General features: G+C 47.4%; 1 protein-coding gene and 1 non-coding gene across 6 annotated transcripts; both read left to right on the top strand.

Annotated features, from left to right (window-relative positions):
• Window positions 1-5497: 5497 nt before the first annotated feature.
• PABPC4 (poly(A) binding protein cytoplasmic 4) lies at window positions 5498-20723 on the top strand. Of its 5 annotated transcripts, none has more exons than XM_012439122.3 (16): window positions 5498-6527; window positions 9534-9727; window positions 10294-10409; window positions 11650-11789; window positions 11956-12050; window positions 12681-12818; window positions 13456-13551; window positions 15896-16168; window positions 16502-16589; window positions 16734-16805; window positions 17356-17442; window positions 17537-17664; window positions 18839-18932; window positions 19049-19179; window positions 19462-19564; window positions 20411-20723. In XM_012439122.3, exons 1-15 carry the CDS (start codon window positions 6335-6337, stop codon window positions 19549-19551), a joined length of 1935 nt encoding a protein of 644 aa, XP_012294545.2. In that variant the 5' UTR covers window positions 5498-6334; the 3' UTR covers window positions 19552-19564; window positions 20411-20723. The 5 variants fall into 5 exon arrangements, with proteins under 5 accessions (XP_012294545.2, XP_012294543.2, XP_012294547.2 ...); XM_012439120.3 differs by having other exon boundaries at window positions 16734-16853; XM_012439121.3 differs by having other exon boundaries at window positions 6297-6527; window positions 16502-16574; window positions 16734-16853.
• LOC135273517 (small nucleolar RNA SNORA55) lies at window positions 13821-13955 on the top strand. Its single transcript, XR_010341307.1, has one exon. It is a non-coding gene; the product is annotated as a small nucleolar RNA SNORA55 (small nucleolar RNA).
• Window positions 20724-21305: the final 582 nt, after the last annotated feature.

Raw genomic sequence — 21305 nt, 5'->3', positions numbered from 1 at the left:
TCGCTTTGCCTATCTTTCCCCTCTAAGACTAACTAAGTGATAACCTTGTGTTTAGATGCAAGGGATCTAAACTGTTTTGATTTCCCAGAAACTTGGGAGCTGTCCTTGACTCCTCACTCTCTCACCTCCTACATCCAATTAATCAGAAATTCGACTGTCTAAATATTTCTCTAATTGACACACTTCCTCCACCTCCATGGCAACCACCTTAGCAGTCATAGGTCTCCTTGTACCTATCCTCTAATCTTTTTCCATTTGTAGTCAGACAGGTTTTTTTTTTTTGTTCCTTTTGTTTTGTTTTGTTTTGTTTTTCGAGACGGAGTCTCACTCTGTCACCAGGCTGGAGTGAAGTGATGCGATCTCAGCTCACTGCAACCTCTGCCTCCCGGGTTCAAGTGATTCTCCTGCCTCAGTCTCCCGAGTAGCTTCGACTACAGGTGTGCGCCACCACGCCTAACTAATCTATTGTATTTTTAGTAGAGATGACATTTCACCATGTTGGCCAGGATGATCTCTATCTCCTGAACTTGGGATCCACCCGCCTCAGCCTCCCAAAGTGCTGGGATTACAGGCATGAGCCACTGCGCCCGGCCTGTTTTAATGTTTTTTTTTGAGATGGAGTTTCGCTCGTTGCCCAGGCTGTAGTGCAATGGCACGGTCTTGGCTCACTGCAACCTCCACCTCCTGGGTTCAAGCAATTCTCCTACCTCAGCCTCCCAAGTAGCTGGGATTACAGGCATGTGCTACCACACCTGGCTAATTTTTTGTATTTTTAGTAGAGACTGGGGTTTCTCCATGTTGGTCAGGCTGGTCTCGAACTCCACACCTCAGGTGATCTGCCGGCCTCAGCCTTCCAAAATGCTGGGATTACAAGCGTGAGCCACCATGCCCAGGCAGTCAGATAGGTTTTTAAAAGCGTAATTTGAGGGGACCAGGTGTAGTGACTCACGCCTGTAATCCCAACATTTTGGGAGGCCGTAGAGGAGAGGATCGATTGAGCCCAGGAGTTTGAGACTAGCATGGGCAACATAGTGTGATCACATCTCTACAAAAAATAAAAAATAGGGCCGGACGCGGTGGCTCACGCCTGTAATCCCAGCACTTTGGGAGGCCGAGGCGGGTGGATCACGAGGTCAAGAAATCGAGACCATTCTGGTCAACATGGTGAAACCCCGTCTCTACTAAAAATACAAAAAATTAGCTGGGCGTGGTGGCGCGTGCCTGTAATCCCAGCTACTCAGGAGGCTTAGGCAGGAGAATTGCCTGAACCCAGGAGGCGGAGGTTGCGGTGAGCCGAGATCACGCCATTGCACTCCAGCCTGGGTAACAAGAGCGAAACTTCGTCTCAAAAAAAAATAAAAATTAAAAAATAAAAAATAAATTAGCAGGGCGTGGTGGTGTGTACCTGTGGTCCCAGCTACTCAGGAGGCTGAGGCAGGAGGATCGCTCGAGCATGGGAGGTTGAAGCTGCAGTGAGCTGTGATTGTGCCACTGCACTCCAGCCTGGACAACAGAGAGAGAGACCCTGTTTCAAAAAGAAAAAAAAAGTAATTTGAGCGAAGGCACATTGCTCTTAAAATCCTGCAGCTTTGCTCTTTGATCTGAGGATAATGTCCTAAGTGTTTTAAGGCCATCTCTTTCACTTTCCACAACTCCCCAGTTTGTCTCCCTTAGGGCTTTTTTTTTTTTTTTTTTTTGAGACGGAGTTTCGCTCTTGTTGCCCAGGCTGGAGTGCAATGGCGCGATCACGGCTCATTGCAACCTCCACCTCCTGGGTTCAGGCAATTCTCCTGCCTAAGCCTCCTGAGTAGCTGGGATTACAGGCACGCGCCACCATGCCCAGCTAATTTTTTGCATTTTTAGTAGAGACGGGGTTTCACCATGTTGACCAGGATGGTCTCGATCTCTTGACCTCGTGATCCACCCTCCTTGGCCTCCCTAAGTAGTGCTGGGATTACAGGCGTGAGCCACCGCGCCTGGCCTTTTTTTTTTTTTTTTTTTGAGATAGAGTCTCATTCAGTTGCCCAGGCTGGAGTACAGTGGCACAATCTCGGCTCACTGCAACCTCTGCCTCCCGAGTTCATGCAATTCTCCTACTTCAGCCTCCCAAGTAGCTGGGATTACAGGCACCCGCCACCATGCCCAGCTATTTTTGTATTTTCAGTAGAGAAGGGGTTTTACCGTGTTGGCCAGGATGGTCTCGAACTCCTGACCTCAGGTGTTCCGCCCGCCTCTGCCTCCCAAAGTGCTGGGATTATAGGCGATTACGGGCGTGAGGCACCATGTTCAGTCCTTGGGGCCTTTATAGATGCTGTTCTCCCTTCCTTCATTTAGGGACTCCCCTCTTAGTACAAATGTAGCTTGATAGTAATAGCTATTAACATTCATCCAAACAATTTATGTGTATTCATATGTATTCATTTATTCTTACAATAACCCTATTAAGTGTTAATAAGATTTATTAGTATAGTTGAGATGAGAAGTGTGAGGGTCATAAATGTGAACTAGCTTACCCAAGGTCATAGAGGTAATAAGCTCTGCCACTAGACAGTAAGCTTAATGAGGTCAGAGCTTGTGTGGGTTTTGCTCATTTGTACCTAGTATTCATTTGTTTATTTAACAAATATTTAGGCCAGGTGCAGTGGTTTATGCCTGTAATCCCAACACTTTAAGAGACCAGAGTGGATTGCTTGAGGTTGCAGTGGAGTTTGAGGTTACAATGAGCTATGATCATGCCACTGCACTCAAGCCTGAGCAACACCATGAGACTTTGTTGCTTAAAAAAAATACTAACAGGCCGGGCACGGTGGCTCACACCTGTAATCCCAGCACTTTGGGAGGTCAAGGCGGGAGGATCCCAAGGTCAAGAGCTTGAGACCATCCTGGCCAACATGGTGAAACCCCGTCTCTACTAAAAACACAAAAGTTAGCAGGGCGTGGTGGTGTGCACCTGTAGCCTCAGCTACTCGGGAGGCTGAGGCAGGAGAATCACTTGAACCCGGGAGGCAGAGGTTGCAGTGAGCCGAGATCATGCCACTTCACTCCAGCCTGGGCGACAGAGCAAGACTCTGTCTTAAAAAAAAAAAAACCTAGCCAAGTGTGGTGGTGCACACCTGTAATCCCAGCTACTCAGGAGGCTGAGGCATATGAATCACTTGAACCTGGGAAGCAGAGGTTGCAGTGACTCAAGATTGCGCCACTGCACTCCAGCCTAGGTAAGTGCAAGATTTCATCACAAAAGAAAAGAAAAGAAAACACACACACAAACACAAATATTTATTGAATATTTATCTTTGTTTGTTTGTTTGGAGACAGAGTCTTGCTCTTTCACCAGACTGGAGTGCAATGGTATGATCTCTGCTCACCGCAACCTCCGCCTTTCTGGTTCAAGTGATTCTCCTGCCTCAGCCTCCCAAGTAGCTGAGACTACAGGGGCACGCCACCACACCCAGCTTTTTGTATTTTTAGTAGAGATGGGTTTTCACCATGTTGGCCAGGATGGTCTCGATCTCTTGACCTTGTGATCCGCCCACCTTGGCCTCCCAAAGTGCTGAAATTACAGGCATGAGCCACTGTGCCTGGCCTTATTTATCTATTTGTTTTTTAGCAACAGGGTCTTGCTCTGTTGCCCAGGCTGGCATGCAGTGACATGATCATAGCTCACTAGTCTTGAACTCCTAGCCTCAAGCAATCCTCCTGCCTCAGACTCCCAACTAGCTGAGACCACAGGCATGTGTCTCTACATCCAGCTAATTAAAAAAAAAATTTTTTTTGTAGAGATGGGGTCTCACTCTGTTGTCCAGGCTGGTTTCAAACATCTGGGCTCAAGCAATCCTCCTGCCTCAGCCTCCCAAAGCACTGGATTACAGACATGAGCCACTGGACCTGGCCAGTTCCTGAACATTTAGTACATGCTATGTTAAGCACTGTCTAGATTCCTGTTCTAGTGAAGCTTGTATACCAGTGTGGAAAAGATAGATACTAAACAGGTAAACAGATATAGGAACAACATAATTTTGGGTAGGATAACAGCCTTGAAGACAAAAAGACAAGTTGGTGTGATAGTGATTAACAATGCTGACAGGCAACTTTAGACCAGAGGGTCTGGAAGACTTTCCTGAGGAAGGAATCTATAGAAGGACCACTCCCATAAATGTTTCTTTCTTTTTTTTTTTTTTTGAGACAGAGTCTTGCTTTGTTGCCCAGGCTGGAGTGCAGTGGCACAATCTTGGCTCACTGCAACCTCTGCCTCCTGGGTTCCAGCGATTATCCTGCCTCAGCCTCTGGGTAGCTAGGACTACAGGTATGCGCCACCATGCCTAGCTAATTTTGTATTTTTAGTAGAGATGGGGTTTCTCCATGCTGGCCAGACTGGTCTCGAACTCCTGACCTCAGGTGATCCGCCTGCCTCAGCCTCCCAAAGTGTTGGGATTACAGGCCTGAGCCACTGCGCCCAGCCAGTGTTTCTTGATTTAATATACTTACTAGAATATAAATTCCATGAGAGAGGGAGTGACTTCTGGTCCACCGTGGTATCTCCAGCACCTGTATTGACATTGGCATAGAGTAGGCTCAGATTAACCATTTATTTGAATGAATTAATATATAAATACATTTACTTAAATCAATGCTTTTCAAGGGGGATGTCTGTGTGCCTTTTGGCAATTTCTGCTTTTGGTTGTCACAGTGATGGCAAAGGTGGTTCCTGGCATTTATGGAGGAAAGGATGCTATATATCTTGCAATGCATGTGGACAGTCCCATATAACATAGTCCCATAAAGTGATATGACTTTCAAGTGACCTGCCAGACCCGCATGCAGATGAAAAATCTTTTTGCAATTATTCAACTTCAAACATAGAAACAGAAAATATTTCTGTGCCCTTAAATTCAAACTAAATGTCCAGGAATGCCACCAGCATGTTAATAGAAGGGATGCTTGTGTTTCGTTTCATTGAAGCTTTACCAAAATTTGCTCATCTTTTCAGAAAATCCCATCACCTATGGATATTGCTTGCATTTATAGCTCTTGACGAGTCTACCTCTAGGTCAACAGTATTCTGAAAACTTCACAAATCTTCTGCTGTATTTGGACCCAAACATTTACCTATTGGACCACCTATTATTTTATTTTAACTTATTTTATGTCACCTTTATTTCACAATTAGGCATTCCATTGAATTTTAAACATCATGCGTGTGGGCAGGTTAAATGGCCTCTAGGTTCTATTCTCCGGTGATGGGCGGGAGGGTGTTAACTATTTATTTGTTACAGAAAGGGGCCCTGGGGTCTCCGGCAGCCGCAAGCTGGGCGGTCCTCCGCACGCCAGGGGTCGCTGTGGCGCCGCGCGGCCGCGCCGGGTCGCTCTCGCGTGGCCGCCCCGCCTCGGGCCCCCGGGCCGAGTGGGCGGGCACGACTGCGCCCAGGTCGCGAGGCGCCCTTCGACCAGCAGCGCCCGGGGCGGGCGGGTATAAATGGAGCGGTGGCTCCCTCGGCCGCCTCTCTCCGCCCCGGGTCGCTGCCGCCTCTATCGCTTTCGGGCTCCGCAGCCTGAGGAAAAAAAGAGAAAAAGATAAAAAAAATCCGAAAACGCTTCAAAATCCTTAAAAAAAAAAAGGGGGAAAGAAAAAGCGAGTCCTCCTCGGAGAACCCGCGGGGAAGTCACTTTCGCACGCTTCCGGCCTGCCCCGCGCCCGTCGCCGCCGCGCTTGGCGTCCGTCGATCTCCGTCGGTCCCGGGGTGAGCCGCCCGCCCGGCCTGCCGCGCCCTCCGCCCGCCGCCCGCCGCCCGCCGGAGCCCCGCGCCGGCCCCGCGCACCACGTGTCCGCGCTGCCCTTCGCCGCCCGCCCGGGGCTCGCGGAGTCGGCGCCCACAAAGATTTGGTTACCCTCTGCCCCGGCGGTTGTAATCTTAAACCGCCGGAGCCCGAGGCCTATATTTATAGAGAAACGCGTGTCCCCGAGGCCGCCGTGGGCAGCGTCCGGTCGCCTCTTAAAGGATCTTTACCCTTCGGAAGGGGATTCCCCATTTAATTTTTTTTCCTACTTTGATTTTTTGAAATTTGGAGCTTTGCACCAGGACCGCGGAGAAGCGCAAAGTCGCGGGGAGGGCCGTATTGTGCGGAGAGCCTTTTGTCTGCGGTGCCGCGGCCGTGGGAGCTGGCCCCCACCTCCCGTTTCCGTCAAGTCTGCGAGCCCGCCGACTCCAGCTCATCCTCGCCGGTGCCACCTGTGAGCCGCGGCGCGGGCCCCGGCTCCGAGGGCGCCCCTTTTGTCCTGCGGCGGGCCCGATAAGAAGTCCTCCTGGCGGGGCTCGGGGTGGTGGGGGGCGGGGAGATGAACGCTGCGGCCAGCAGCTACCCCATGGCCTCCCTGTACGTGGGCGACCTGCACTCGGACGTCACCGAGGCCATGCTGTACGAAAAGTTCAGCCCCGCGGGGCCTGTGCTGTCTATCCGGGTCTGCCGCGACATGATCACCCGCCGCTCCTTGGGCTATGCCTACGTCAACTTCCAGCAGCCGGCCGATGGTGAGTAGAAGCTGTGCCCACACGTGCGTGGGAGCCCGGCGGACCCCGGGAGTCGTCTTCCGGCAGGACCCTCCTGCCGAGGAGGGCGGCCTCAGGACAGCATGTTGCCACCGAAGGTGGGAGCAGGGTGCAGAGGTTGAGAGCACGGACCTGGCATCAGATGACTCGAGTTTCAATCTTGTTTCTACCACTTGCTAACTGGGTGACCTTGGGCTACTCGCTGGTGTTGCTGGTGGTGGGGTTGGAACCCAAGGAGACTGTAAAACAGGAGTAGAAGGAAGTCACTGGCATTCCACTGTGTGTGGTCCTTGTCAGTGGGGCTGGGCTGTTAGAGACCCTTGCATGTGCCCTCTCACAGGCCTGCCAAAAAGGCGGGACGGGTGAAACAATTCCCCGCAAAAGTTTTACATTGCAAAGCTCCTGCCCACTCCCCCATCTTAACTAACCTTGACCACCTGATGTGCTGATGAGGGATCGGTCAGGGCAGGCAGGAAGCAGGGGGAAGGATTCTGTGCGTTAAACTCTAGCAGAGACTTAGGTTAGTGTCACAGGAGCTGCATGTGCCAGGCCGGTTCCTTGGTCAGTGTGTTTGCCACTGGAGTGGAGGAGTGCTTTGCTTTGGACAGATGGTATCCAGGCTCTGCTGTAGAGAGTGGTGTGGAGGTAGTTTGGGGAAGCATCACTTGAAAATCTGGGCTGGTGGCATTTGTCACCTTAGCTGTAACAGTCCTTTGCACTTGTCAGAGCCCTTTTACTTCATCCGATCTGAAGAAAATGGAACTCCTGGGAAGGAAAAGGAATGCAAAAAGGAAGCCAAGTTGGGACTCCCAGCACAGTGCTCTGGCACCCCAGATTGTGGCCTTAGCAGGAGCATGGAGAGGTATGCTGCAGGCGTGGCAGGAGTGAGGCCAAAGGAAACCTGATCAGAGGCTGCACGTGACTCCAGATTAAAAAGGAACAACTGCAGAGATTATGACTGGGAGAAACAAGCCATTCTATGGCAAAGGATCTCCAGGCCCCTAGTTTTGTCCCCACTTTGTTCACTGTCTGAGGCCCAGAGTTTACTTGCTCGGGTTGCAGCTGAGACCAGAGAATGGGACATGTTGAGAGGGACTAGGTATTGATACCGTCAATCCAGTGTGCTCCAAGCTGAGTTCTGTCTATGGCCATAGGAGCGCAAAGAAGGTAGTTGAGCGTGGTCATTTTGGGGGATAGTGTACCGCATTAGCTGTTGTCTGCCTTCTTGACTTCTGAACAAAAGTCGTGTCACATAGAGGTAGCAGAAGCTATTGGTCAGTGTGTCTGCCAACACATACTTCTGCAGGACCTCTCTCTGCTATAAATAAGTGCAGCCAGATTTGTCAGACCAAGCCAGCCTGCCTCGTGCAGTGCTGTCTGGAAATAGATGAGGAGCTGTGTTGAAATGGGCTCCTTTACTGCTAATTAATGAAATAGTTTCCGATCCCAGCTGTGTATCTCTGATAGCCATCAAAAGCAAACTCCTCTGTACCTGAACTGTTCCTGACTTGGTTCTGTCTTGTCATCTCCCCTTTCCCCAACTACCCCCATACAGATGAGCCCACCTTCTGAAGTGGGTGGGGAAAGTTGTTGAAAATAATAAGTGAAAATAAATTCTTCTGGCTGATACAACAGTTGAGCTTGTAGAGCGCCAGAGTTGGGGAATTTTGTCCCCCGATTTAAGTGAGATGCTGGCTTGAGGCAAGGAGCAGGTTGTCCTGCTCTGAGCCTGTGTAAATCCCCTCATGGAGGAGGTTCTGGGTGATGTCATTGTAAGTAGATGCCGTAATAGCCTTAAGGAAAAGTGGCCACCAGATCTGGGTATCCTTGTTGCCATTAGTGATGAGAAGTGTTTTGGCTGGCAGGTGCTGATATATTTTAGCTTTTGTTTCTTTTCTTTCTTTCTTTTTTGAGATGGAGTTTCGCTCTTGCCGCCTAGGCTGGAGTGCAATGGTGTGATCTGGACTCACTGCAACCTCCACCTCCTGGGCTCAAATGATTGTCCTGTTTCAGCCTCCTGAGTAGCTGGGATTACAAGCACCCGCCACCATGCCCAGCTAATTTTGTATTTTTAGTAGAGACGGGGTTTCTCCATGTTGGTCAGGATGGTCTTGAACTCGACCTCAGGTGATCTGCCTGCCTCCCAAAGTGCTGGGATTACAGGCGTGAGCCTCCGTGCCCTGCCCAGCTTTTGGTTCTTTAAATGGTCTCTGTGGTGCACACATAGACTTGGCTGGGAAGCTGAGGAAGCATTCCAAGGCACTGGATGGGGAAATTGGTTGGGCACGTAGGGTAGCCGAACTCCTAGAATTCTACAGAACTCCGATTAAGGCTTCAGAAGGTCTGGAAACCAGTAGGTGTGGGGCCTACCACCTGCGCACTGTCTGCTTAGGCAGAAGGTATCGTGGTTTAATCCTTGTGGTGATGGTGCAGAGAACTTTTCCATGTATGACCAGTTGTATCCATTTTGATGATTGATGCTTTTTTGTTTAAGTCAATTTTTGTTCTCAGAAATTGAAAATAAAAGAAACTGGACTGAATTCAAGGATAGCACTTTTTTTTCTCCAGATCATTTGCTCCTGGATTGCAGACTAAATGACTTCATAACTGTCCCACCTGAGTCATGGTGGGTGGTAGTCTGCAAAGTCTCTTCTAAATGGTAAAGCTTGGTCAAATGTGAGGTATTATTGGCTCTTGGTGTCATTAAGGCCACTTAGATTGTCTTCACTTATGACCCCTTTATCCAACAAGGGCACAGACCCAGAGGGGTGTTCAGACTTCTGTCATGAAGTAGAGTCATTAACTGGAACTTACTCTGCCCTTAGTAACAGTGCAGGCTGGAGGAATCTGATGCCCTTTTATTTTAATAGAGTTGCCTTTTATCAAGGGTCATTACCTTGAAAAGTCCTAGAGGAATCTGTTCTTAGGATGTTGGCCTGTGGGAGCTGATGTTTTCCATCCCTATTGAAACGTGTTTCTCTCTTACAGCTGAGCGGGCTTTGGACACCATGAACTTTGATGTGATTAAGGGAAAGCCAATCCGCATCATGTGGTCTCAGAGGGATCCCTCTTTGAGAAAATCTGGTGTGGGAAACGTCTTCATCAAGAACCTGGACAAATCTATAGATAACAAGGCACTTTATGATACTTTTTCTGCTTTTGGAAACATTCTATCCTGCAAGGTAAACACTGATTAAATGATTTTAGCAGAATAATTAATTGAATCTTGAAAACAAGATAAATAACCAAATGGAGAACTACTTTGGAAGTGGGCATCAGGGTATGGGAATTTTCAGAATGCTGGGAATGGAATCCTAAAAGTTCCCATGGATAATCTCAGGGGCACACCCAGCATAACCAGCACGTGCTTTCGTGCACTGTTCTTTCCTCAGCCTGAAATAGCCTTCCTGTTTTTTAGCTTTGGAAAGCCCCAGAAGGTTTTTCTTTTGGGTTGGGGGAAAGGAGCAGACCAGAGAAGTGTCTCTGGTCTTCAGTAAACTTAATCCCTTTAGAAGCATAAATTCACTCTCTTCCTTCTACACATCAGTTTTATGCTGAGCACTTTAAAACTTACACGGTGGTGGTGTATGTGTCTAATGCCACACTACACTGAAAATCTGTTGTGGGCTTGGAAAATGGTTTGTCTTCTTGCAGCACTGTGGTTTGCATAGGGTACAAGATACCCTGAGGTTCTCATGTCTCTGGAGCTGGCCAGTGGTGCTAAAGTGGTCCACCTTGTCTTTGACAGGTGGTGTGCGATGAGAACGGCTCGAAGGGTTATGCCTTTGTCCACTTCGAGACCCAAGAGGCTGCCGACAAGGCCATCGAGAAGATGAATGGCATGCTCCTCAATGACCGCAAAGTGTGAGTGTCCCAGTCCGGAGCAACAACCATCGCATGAGCCAGCCGTGGCCCCACCTCGGTATTAACTGGCACACACAAGGCGGCTACTGGTTCTCGGCCCAAGTGTGGCCTGCTCCTACCTCTCCACTCCAGGGCTGGTGAGTCTCCCTGCCTGAGCCGTGGCAGCCCTTTTGACTCGCCAAGGTGGGCTTCCTGCCCAAGCCATGGCCTGCCTGCCGCCTCTCCCTTAAAGGCATCTGTCTGTGGGTTTTGTGAGCATCAGCAACTGGGGCTGGCTGGAAGGCAGCTCTAAGCTCACTCTGAGTGGGGGTCTTGGCCAGCGGCAGAGTGGAGAGGGCCCTGGACTGACCAGGAGCTATATACTAGCAGTGTGACCTTGGCTTTCCTGTGACTCAGGTCTGTCCATGGGTCCCCCGCTAGTGGTTGATGCCAAATTGTCCCCGTGGTTCTCCATTTTCTAACTTACGAATCAGTGACCTAATACAAGGCTGGCTCCACAGTAGTACTTGGTGACAATGAAAAATCCCGTCCCTTGGCAGAAAAACTTCATAACAGACCTTGTTGCTTTGTTGTGGTTGTTACTATAGAATGCAGAGAGGGGGAACTTAGTAAAGTCATGTGGGGAGGAGAAGGGACAATAAGTCTTGGCTGTTAGAAGCAAAAATAATTTTTGTCCTTTGTCTCATTGAACATATCTCATTGAACATACCAAAGGGTGGGTTATATTTATAATGTCTGTCCAGTGGTTGATCTACAGATACCACTAAAAAGAAATAAAAAAATGTCAGTGTATGAATAATTTTTTTTTAAGTATAACAGTACCAAAATGAATAAATTTAAAAAGCAAAGGGTGCCCCTTCGCTCCAACAATCTCATGCCTAGGATTGACCACTGTTAACAGTTTGGTTTGTATCCTTCCAGACCTTTTCTATGCATTTACATAGTTGCACAGAAATGAGCGTTTTAAAAACATGGTCATCAGTTTTCTTCATGAAGGCAGTGTGATGTGGTAGGAGTAGCCCTGGTCTAAGCCAGGAGCCCTGGGGCTGGTCTTCACAGGATAGTCCTGCCTTTTTCTCTTTCTGCTGGGGACTTGGGGTGTCTCTGAGCCTCTTCGGTGGTGGATGGGGATCTCGTGTTTTAAACTCTCCTGTCAGCCTTTATCCTGTATTCCTTTGGGTCCCTGGAAATCATGTTTTATTCCTTTGGATGATTGCTGTTCTTCATGGTTTCTTTTTAGATTTGTGGGCAGATTCAAGTCTCGCAAAGAGCGGGAAGCCGAGCTTGGAGCCAAAGCCAAGGAATTCACCAATGTTTATATCAAAAACTTCGGGGAAGAGGTGGATGATGAGAATCTGAAAGAGCTATTCAGTCAGTTTGGTAAGTTGGGGGTCCTCGTCCCCTTTCACAGTTCACCAGACCCATCTGTTCTTAAGAGATGAGGACACTGCTCCAGAGATTTGCTTCAAGTGAGTTTCTAGAGGGAAGCCTTCTCTCTAGCTATGCTAGAAATGGTGTTACTAATAGTTCTGTCCTTTGGTAATAGGTAAGACCCTGAGTGTCAAGGTGATGAGAGATCCCAATGGGAAATCCAAAGGCTTTGGCTTTGTGAGTTACGAAAAACACGAGGATGCCAATAAGGTGAGTGTACCACAAAGGCTGGAAAAGCTTGTAAGAGGTGGGTAGAGTATGGGTAGGGTCTTGCTAGCATCTAGCTGGAGCTGGGATGGTCTGAGTATCTAGTAGTAGATGTATCATTACTATACTCTGGGATCATCTTCCTGGGTTCCACAAGTTAACGTATTGTGTAGGTGTTTACAAAGCACTTGGCACATACCTGTCACCTCAGCTATCAGTTATGGAAAGAATGGGACAGATGTTTGTTCCCTGCATAGGTGAGAGAACTAAAGCCCAGGGAGTGCTGATTTGATTACAGCACAGCAGCTACTTGTGGGCAAAGCATTGTGCCAGACTCTCAACATTTATCACTTCAATACCCACACAAGCACCTGCAGAATTTACTGGCAGCCAGAAGATTATCACCCTAGGCTCATGTCACCACAGTTGTGTTTATACACCTACCTGTACTATTTCTATATTATCTAGATCAATAACCCATTTAAATATTAACCTCACTTTACAGATGAGGAAGTTTGGATTTGTGTGACAGGTGGAATGAATTTAGTTTTCAGTCCTAAGTTGGGACTTAGACCTTTAGAATAAGGCCCCATCTCTGCAACTTGATTTTAAAGACATATTTTTCCTCTCTAGGCTGTGGAAGAGATGAATGGAAAAGAAATAAGTGGGAAAATCATATTTGTAGGCCGTGCACAAAAGAAAGTAGAACGGCAGGCAGAGTTAAAACGGAAATTTGAGCAGTTGAAACAGGAGAGAATTAGTCGATATCAGGTAAGGTGGTCTTGGCCCAGCCTGGCAATGGGATTTGCCGTGAAATGTTTGCAGAACACCCTTATGATTAGCAGGCTTTGTTTTTTGGGACTTGGAGTCTGTTCTTCCTCCCTTTTTCCTCAAGAATATCAGGCTTAAAAGGATATATACCTACCACATAGGACTGATTATTATAGAACCAGAGACAAGAGAAATGAGGTTATTCATCAAGAAGTTCTCTATTCTGGAAGCCTCAGCCTGTTGCTTTTAGCCATGTAGGTTCCTTTTACTTAAATGAGACTCCTTTGTTTGGCATGGCTTCAAGAAGACCCCTGCTGGGGTGAAGTGGTCACAAGAGCAGCTGTGGGGAGAAGTGACAAAAGGTGACTGCACTGATGATCCTGTCAGCTTCAGTGCAGTAGTTTCACAACTTGGGGCTTGCCTCAGAATCATCAGCAGAGGTTGTTAAAACAGATAGCTGGGCTCTAGCCCCAGAGTTTCTGATTCATTGGGTTTGGGGTCTGGCCTGAGAATTTCATTTCTAACAAGTTCCCAAAGATGCTGGTGCTCCTGGTCTGGGGGCCACCCTTTGGGAACCACTTTCTTAGGAAATATTTGTGGTATAGAAGTGCAGTTAACATTCATCTTTTTCCTTTAGGGGGTGAATCTCTACATTAAGAACTTGGATGATACTATTGATGATGAGAAATTAAGGAAAGAGTTTTCTCCTTTTGGATCAATTACCAGTGCTAAGGTATTACAATACTGAGATATGGGGATCAAAAGCAGTAGTATTCTCTTATAGGCTTACTGGCATTTGTTCCATTGAAGGAATAGGATTTAAATTTTGTTCATTTCTGAGAGTAGTTACTACATTTTTCTAGCAGATTCCTCCTTGCCTTCAATTACCCATCAGAGTACACATTCTGGGAGAATGGCATTTCATTAGATTAACATTACACTGTTTCCCAAGCACTGAAGTCTGCAGAGGAATTTGGCCCAGCCCCTCCCTGCCAACCCAGAGCACCTGAATCTTTCCCATTCCTTGCTGCTTCGTGCCGGTGTGGGGACAGATGGTGCTACAGTATGAGCAGAGGAAATCCAGACAGGTTGTTTTCCATTTGTCTTGGGGCCTGTCTCTACAGCTCTGCCACATTTTCTCCTTGAGAATTAAGGTATTTTGAAAATTTTTGGAGGTGGGCTTGGGAACATCTACCCTGGTCTTATAAAGAGAGGAAAGGGGAGTGGACGGTTGTTTTTCCATGTTTCATAGTGTGCATCATTTGCTTGATTTTCTCTGATAATCATATCAACTAAGTTAGCAGGGCAAGTAGGAGCCTTATTTTGTAGTTGGGGAATTTTAGTCCTTGAACAAGAAAATGCTGACTACACGGGGATGATGTACGGCCTATCCTTGGCATTTTGCGAGCAGGATGGAAACTGGTGGCATCGGAGCCTGATGCAGACTCTGGTCTTGCTCAGCAGAGGTGTGTCAGATGCCACAAAGTCCTTTAGTTGATGGGAAGGGAAGCCATGTGGGCTGGTAAAGGCTTACTGGCCCTGCCCTGCCTCTTAGTGGGAGTTGCTCCCAACCTGGGAATGTTATACAAAGCAATGTTATCAGTTGTAGCCCGAAGCCAACTGCAAGTTTGCCCAGTTCCTTACCCTTTCCTTTTTGTAATTGATCCCCTTGACTGGCCCCCATGGGTGTAAGGAGTGATAGTCTCTCCTTGCTTATCTGCCTGGTAGTCAAGTTGGCATTTAAGAAGGGAGCAAAAGAGCCATACCTTGAATTGTCAGTCACCATTTTCAAGATCATGGTGTGACTTTTTTTTCACATACCTAACTGACCCACCTCATTGACATAGAGTTGTAGAGTGATGCACATCTTTACTTCCCTATCCTCCACTTCAGGAGGCTCTCTGGGCCATTAAGTAAGACATAAAGCAATGACAGGCACACCAGAGAAGACAGTGAATAGCGTCTTCAAATAAGGAAATATGCCATTTGTGAATGATGAACTTAATGTGGAAAAAGACTGCCTGAACTAGTAGACCTGTGGCTTTGTAGCTGTTTGGAGTATATAATGGAAATTGAGCCTCAGGAGGGCAAGTAAGAGTAGAATCTAGGCTGCCTATCTCTGAGCTGGTCATCTCATTGAATTAATGGTGGCAGTCTTTCTTTTTTTTCTTTTTTTTTTTTTCCCTCAGACACAGAGTCTTGCTCTGTCACCCAGGCTGGAGTGCAGTGGTGCAATTTCAGCTCACTGCAACCTCCGCCTCCTGGGCTCAAGCGATTCTCCTGCTTCAGCCTCTTGAGTAGCTGGGACTATAGGGACACGTGCCACCACGCCTGGCTAATTTTTTGTATTTTTAGTAGAGTCGGGGTTTTACTGTGTTAGCCAGGATGGTCTCGATCTGCTGACCTCAGATCCGCCCTCCTCGGCCTCCCAAAGTGTTGGTGTTACAGGTGTGAGCCACCATGCCCAGCCTACCTGAGCATTTTATAACTCCTATCCAGTGATATTCCAAAAGCGTTATCCTGATGTTGCTAAGAGCTTGTTAGAGTTTTGTCCACAGAGGTCTTAGAGCAGATGAGATCTGAAAATAAATTTCTCAGCACTACTGTCAAGATGTTTTGTGGTTACCCAGGAGTAGCTATCCTCCAGGTATCAGGAAACATCTTTGGGTTCCCAGTTTTAACATTAGCCATATGTGGAACTTTAGCATCACCTGGGGACTTGAAGCCTAGGTACCTTAGAGGTTGTGACTTAGTTGGTCTGGGGTAAATCCTATGCCAGGTTTGAACCCCTGACCTAGACTCAGTGACTGCAGCAGAACCCATGTTTTCTGGTTCTTCTGAATAGTTCCCTGCCCCTCCAGGGACATGTCTTTTTCCTTGTCTATTTGTGGGTTTGCTTTGTTTTTTCGTTTGTTTTTTTGAGGTGGGCTCTCGCTACATTGCTCAAGCTGGTCTCAACCTGCTAAGCTCAAGCAGCCCTCCCACCTCAGCCTTCAAAAGAGCTGGGATTACAGGCATGAGCCACCATACCCCACCAGGGACACCTTATTTCTTAAGTAGCTGGTCTCATTTTGTAGGTAATGTTGGAAGATGGAAGAAGCAAAGGGTTTGGCTTCGTCTGCTTCTCATCTCCTGAAGAGGCAACCAAAGCAGTCACTGAGATGAATGGACGCATTGTGGGTTCCAAGCCACTATATGTTGCCCTGGCCCAGAGGAAGGAAGAGAGAAAGGCTCACCTGACCAACCAGTATATGCAACGAGTGGCTGGAATGAGAGCACTTCCTGCCAATGCCATCTTAAATCAGTTCCAGCCTGCAGCGGGTGGCTACTTTGTGCCAGCAGTCCCACAGGTGGGTGTGCCGTATAGTCACAGCTCTTGGGAACCTGCCTGCTGGCAGTATTATGCAGTGGTTGGGGAGAGGGACTTTTGGTTATTAGAGTTCTAGAGTGTCAGAGTAAGGACACTTTAAGTAAAAATGAAGGACTTAGCCATGGTCACACACACACACCCACGGTGGCAACAGCAGAGTAAAGCAGTCCCCATTAGCTGACCCCTTAGCTTTTGAATAGAAAGAACGTGTATTCTAAATAATTAGCTTAGGTCCTGGTTAGTGAGATGAGCTACTGCTCTAGCGTGGGTTCAGTCCTTAAAAGGGCGTTTGGGGTATTCTTCTGTCTTACAGGCTCAGGGAAGGCCTCCATATTATACACCTAACCAGTTAGCACAGATGAGGCCTAATCCACGCTGGCAGCAAGGTGGGAGACCTCAAGGTAGGTGGTGGGGAACAGTGATTTGATGGCCTAGGATATACCTGTCCTAGTCTCCCCTGCCTTTCCTGCTTCCCCACTCTGAGGCAGTCTAGGTTCTGGTCCACCTCACTTCTCAGTGATGTGCAATATTTCTCTTTTCATCAGGCTTCCAAGGAATGCCGAGTGCTATACGCCAGTCTGGGCCTCGTCCAACTCTTCGCCATCTGGCTCCAACTGGTAATGCTCCGGCCTCTCGTGGCCTCCCTACTACCACTCAGAGAGTCGGTGAGCAAACTGGCCTTTAGAAGTGTGGCCCGGGGAGGAGGGAGTCAGGATGACTAGGCTCTGCCCTGGGTTGGTCAGTTTGTTGGGCTCGAATTTATCGAGTCCTCGTTCTGTCATCTTAGCTGTGTGCTTAGGTAGGCACTTCAGGAGCAGAGAAACGATAGGAGTTCTGGGTGTGTCTGTTGCTTTTAACATTCTTTGCTCATCGGTGACTCATGTGAAAAAGGTTAGTTGTAGAAGTTTGCTAGTTGGATGACTACAGAGGTAGCCTGTTCTCTTGGGTGGGTGAGGAATACGAGGAAACGGTTTTTACAGACTATGTCCTGTATTCCAAGATGCGGAAAGAGTTGGATGTTAACCTTTGGCTTATCCTCTAAAGTAGCAGTAGAGGCTCCCTGTGCAATGTGTTGTGTAAACGTGCTTTGAAATTTCTCCTTCCGTGGGACGTGGCCAGTCGGACATCTGCCGCCAAAACTGATGTGCGTTTGCTGGTCTGTTGTAGGGTCTGAGTGCCCGGACCGCTTGGCTATGGACTTTGGTGGGGCTGGTGCCGCCCAGCAAGGGCTGACTGACAGCTGCCAGTCTGGAGGTGGTATTGGATGCACACAGAAGGGGGAAAGATGGGATTTGATGGGTCTTTGCCCAGACTGATGGGCTTTAATTGTATTTGTTCTTTCCCTAAGGCGTTCCCACAGCTGTGCAGAACTTAGCGCCACGCGCTGCTGTTGCTGCTGCTGCTCCCCGGGCTGTTGCCCCCTACAAATACGCCTCCAGTGTCCGCAGCCCTCATCCTGCCATACAGCCTCTGCAGGTGAGGTCCACCAAACAGAATGCTTAAAAGGATTTCCCCCATTTCCACTTGATGTAAAGGAAGTTTTGCTTTGATTCCTTCTACAGGTATTAAATGCCTGCTCTGTGTTATGACGCTATGTTCTGATTTCACTGTCCCTGCCCTTCAGGGGCTCACTAGTGGGAGAGAAGGGGCTTAAAAGTGCTCTTCTGAATGATAGTTCACTCAGAAATGCCTCAGAGAGGGGCAGCCAGTGCTCTTACTATGACATAACATGCTCACTCAGCTCTTTGAGCCTCCAGGTCACTTCCATATCCAGTGACCTATTGGATCTTTGACTGCTCTGCAAGATGTGATTGGTACATTAAGGCAGGAAATAACTTCAACTTACAGATTGGATGTTCGCCTTCAAAGCTGTAAAGTGTGTGTAGGAGGGGAAGGGGTTGAACCCAGAGCTTAGATTTTCTAAGCTATAACTTGCTATCTCTAGAGCTGTGCTCTAGATGCAACTAGTTTGTTTGAGAGCTTAATAGTTTGCTGTGGAGGTGCCACACTAAGCCTTCAGGCCCATAAGCTGCTTAGATTACTCTTTAACTGTCCTGTCTCATACTTTCTAAGTTGGGGATTTCTTAGAACTTGATCACTATGTAAAATATCTTTTTTTTTTTTTTGACTAGCATTGACATTGCATGTTGACAGTTTTTAAGCATTTGATACAAAAACACTTGGTACAATTAAGGTGATGTGGAATGGAATTATAAATGTGTTGATAATTACACCTTTTGACTCAGTTTGCACTGGGAATTACCCTAAAGGAAAACTAATTTTCAGGAAAAGGTTATATATAAGTGTACACTTTACCCTTATGTATAACAAGGCTTTGCATTCTTGAGTAACTTTGGGTATATTATGGAAATATCAGGAAATGCTTGCCTAGCACTATAGGTTTGTTTTATTATTTCCGTTTCACTTCACTTTCTGATAGCATGCATTTTAATTGTAATTGTGTTTATGTCCATATCACTCTTGTTTCTCACCATACCCCTTGGTTCTTCAAGGACTGAAATTAGTTCTTGAGAGCAAGGACTGCCACCTCGTTCACATAGTCAGATGTTCAGATATTGAACAGGCTCTCAACCACCATCAAGTGTTACCCTTTCCTCCATGCTAACCCACTGCCTCTCCTGGTTCCCAGGCACCGCAACCTGCGGTCCATGTGCAGGGGCAGGAGCCACTGACTGCCTCCATGCTGGCCGCAGCACCCCCCCAGGAACAGAAGCAGATGCTGGGTGAGTGACCCACTTGCTTGCAGAACAAGAGGGGGCCAGAGTCTGGTGCCAACTAGGACACCAGTATACATTGTTTACTGGGATTTGATTTTTTTTATTAACTACCCTTCCCATAGGAGAACGCTTATTCCCACTCATCCAAACAATGCATTCAAACCTGGCTGGAAAAATCACGGGAATGCTGCTGGAGATCGACAACTCTGAGCTACTGCACATGTTAGAGTCCCCTGAGTCTCTCCGCTCCAAGGTGAGCTGGGGCTCAGACCCTGTAGCTTCAGCTCTCAGCTTGGGAAGATTCGGGGCAAACTTGTACCCCCAGGTGCAGCAGAGAGTGGGGTCTGCTCCCTCCATGACCCCTCCCTTCATGCCTTGACTGACTGGGGGCTGCTGTGGGTATTTTGGAAAGCAGTCGGCACCAGAAGCCTAGAATCATCTGTGCGGTTGGCTTTGGTCCACCACTAGGTCTGGGCACTAGAGAGGGGTGGAGTAGCTCTCTTAGCTTCACTGACCACCTGGAGATTTCTTGCAGGTGGATGAAGCTGTAGCAGTTCTACAGGCTCATCATGCCAAGAAAGAAGCTGCCCAGAAGGTGGGCGCTGTTGCTGCTGCTACCTCTTAGACAAGGAAAAACCGTACGTGTGGCTATTTTCATTTTCTGCAGTGGTTTCGATTTGTGAATATGATCCTAAAAGAATGGGGCAGTGGATAGAGCCATTTTCTGCCATTTAACCTGGTAACTTGGGCAGGCTGTTCCCTGAACTTTTTCTGTCACCTGGATGAGTTAATAGGGAGAAAGGAAATTACAGATTGTGAGTTAAAAGGAGCAGCTTTCTCCATAAAGAGCCACCTCGTCAGAGCTTTAAGAATTGCCTTTCTCATAATCAGATCCCAAAGCCTTGTTCCTGTGAACATTGTCTTTGTGGTTTGACCTGAGGTTGTATATATTCTCTCTGCTTAGCTCTGGGAATACAATAAACATAAAAGACCTTGGTGTTGTTGAGGGTCATGGTCTAGTGGGAGAGACAGGCACACCTGATAAGGGTTAGTTCCTTGGAGTGTGTTGCAGGTGACGTCTTATGAGGACTGTAGACTTTGCAGGCTTGAGTGAATAAAGGTCAACTAGTACTGGTGATGGTGGTGGGTGCTCCAGATAGAGAAAGAAGAGACAGTAAAATGAGCTAAGGAAAAAGCATGTGGTAAGGACCAGAGCTGGTACGTCGGGAGGGTTGACTTGACATAGTCATGACCCTCTTGTCAAGGGCCTCAGGAGCCTTGTCATCTAGTGGTAGAGACCAGAGGTGGTGCTAAACATCGTACAAGTGCGCACAGGAGGACAGACCCAACACAATGCCCAAAGTGTCAGTACTGCTGAGGTTGAGAAACCCTCCTATAGACAACCTTCCTTTATCCACTAGATGTTAATGAATCTCTAAATTATTTAATTATGCATTTATTTGTGTTGGTACTTTTCTTTACAGGATTCAAAAGCCAAATAACCCCTCATGGAATTCAGCTCAAGGTTTGAAGACTTCCTAGCTTGTCCTATGGACCTCAACACCAAGAACTACAAATTGCAAATTTAATAGGTCATTTTGTATCAAAAGGTCAATTACGAAGCACCTAGAATTTTTCAATTATACGAATATATTCTCTGGGTTCTGCTGTGGCCCAGACAGTGTTAACTTTTTTTTTCTATTGTGGGTTTTGATTTTTCCCCCCAGAAATTGGTTTTATTTGATGTACCCAAGTCTTACGTTTCTCAATAAAGAAAAAAAATCTCCATAAAACTGCCTCTGTCTCTGACCACAGTTTTACTCTATGAATTCCAGTTTTCACTGGAAGTAACTTTAGGATATGAATTGGTTCCAATGTAGCTTATTTCTTGACTTGAAGCCGACAATTTTAAGGTTAGTAAGATATATAGAACTGTTAAACATCCTGTCCTAGGGCATTCTGTTATAGTATGATTGTTATATTAACTTACAGGGAACAGAGATCTGATGTGGTCAGGGCAGAGTGGGGTTGGCACACTCCCCAAGGACATAGATAGGGTGAGATCTGCAGATCCCAGCTGGTTAGTTGAGCCCTGTCCTTCCCTTCCTGATCTCGATTGGAGTTTGTCCTGTCCCCTCTGTCTCCTGCAGTCAGTTTATGCTGCATGCAAGTCAGCAGATATAGTTGCCCAGATTGTGCAACCAAGGTTTCCCCTGTCAGTGGGAAAATGTTTGGGAGATCTCTGACTATAGCAAATGGTGAAGTCCTCAGTATTTGTGATCTCTTTGATGCTCAAAGTGACAGTAAAGTGACATCCTAAAGGCCAAGATCACATCCCTTTGTAACCTACTTTCCCTGTGGCTCCAGCCTTGCTTGCTT

Source organism: Aotus nancymaae, unplaced genomic scaffold, assembly GCF_030222135.1.
Source record: "Aotus nancymaae isolate 86718 unplaced genomic scaffold, 86718_ANA_hifiasm-v0.15.2.pri h1tg000007l, whole genome shotgun sequence".
Classification (NCBI taxonomy): Eukaryota; Metazoa; Chordata; class Mammalia; order Primates; family Aotidae; genus Aotus; species Aotus nancymaae.
Note: the sequence above shows the minus strand (reverse complement) of the source record. Positions and strands in the feature narration are given on the sequence as shown.

Coding starts and splice junctions, on each gene's coding strand:
- PABPC4 (XM_012439120.3), top strand. CDS start 6,335: ATGAACGCTGCGGCCAGCAGCTACCCCATGGCCTCCCTGTACGTGGGC. Junction 16,169..16,501: donor TTGTGCCAGCAGTCCCACAG/GTGGGTGTGCCG, acceptor TCTGTCTTACAG/GCTCAGGGAAGGCCTCCATA. Junction 16,854..17,355: donor TACTACCACTCAGAGAGTCG/GTGAGCAAACTG, acceptor GGTCTGTTGTAG/GGTCTGAGTGCCCGGACCGC.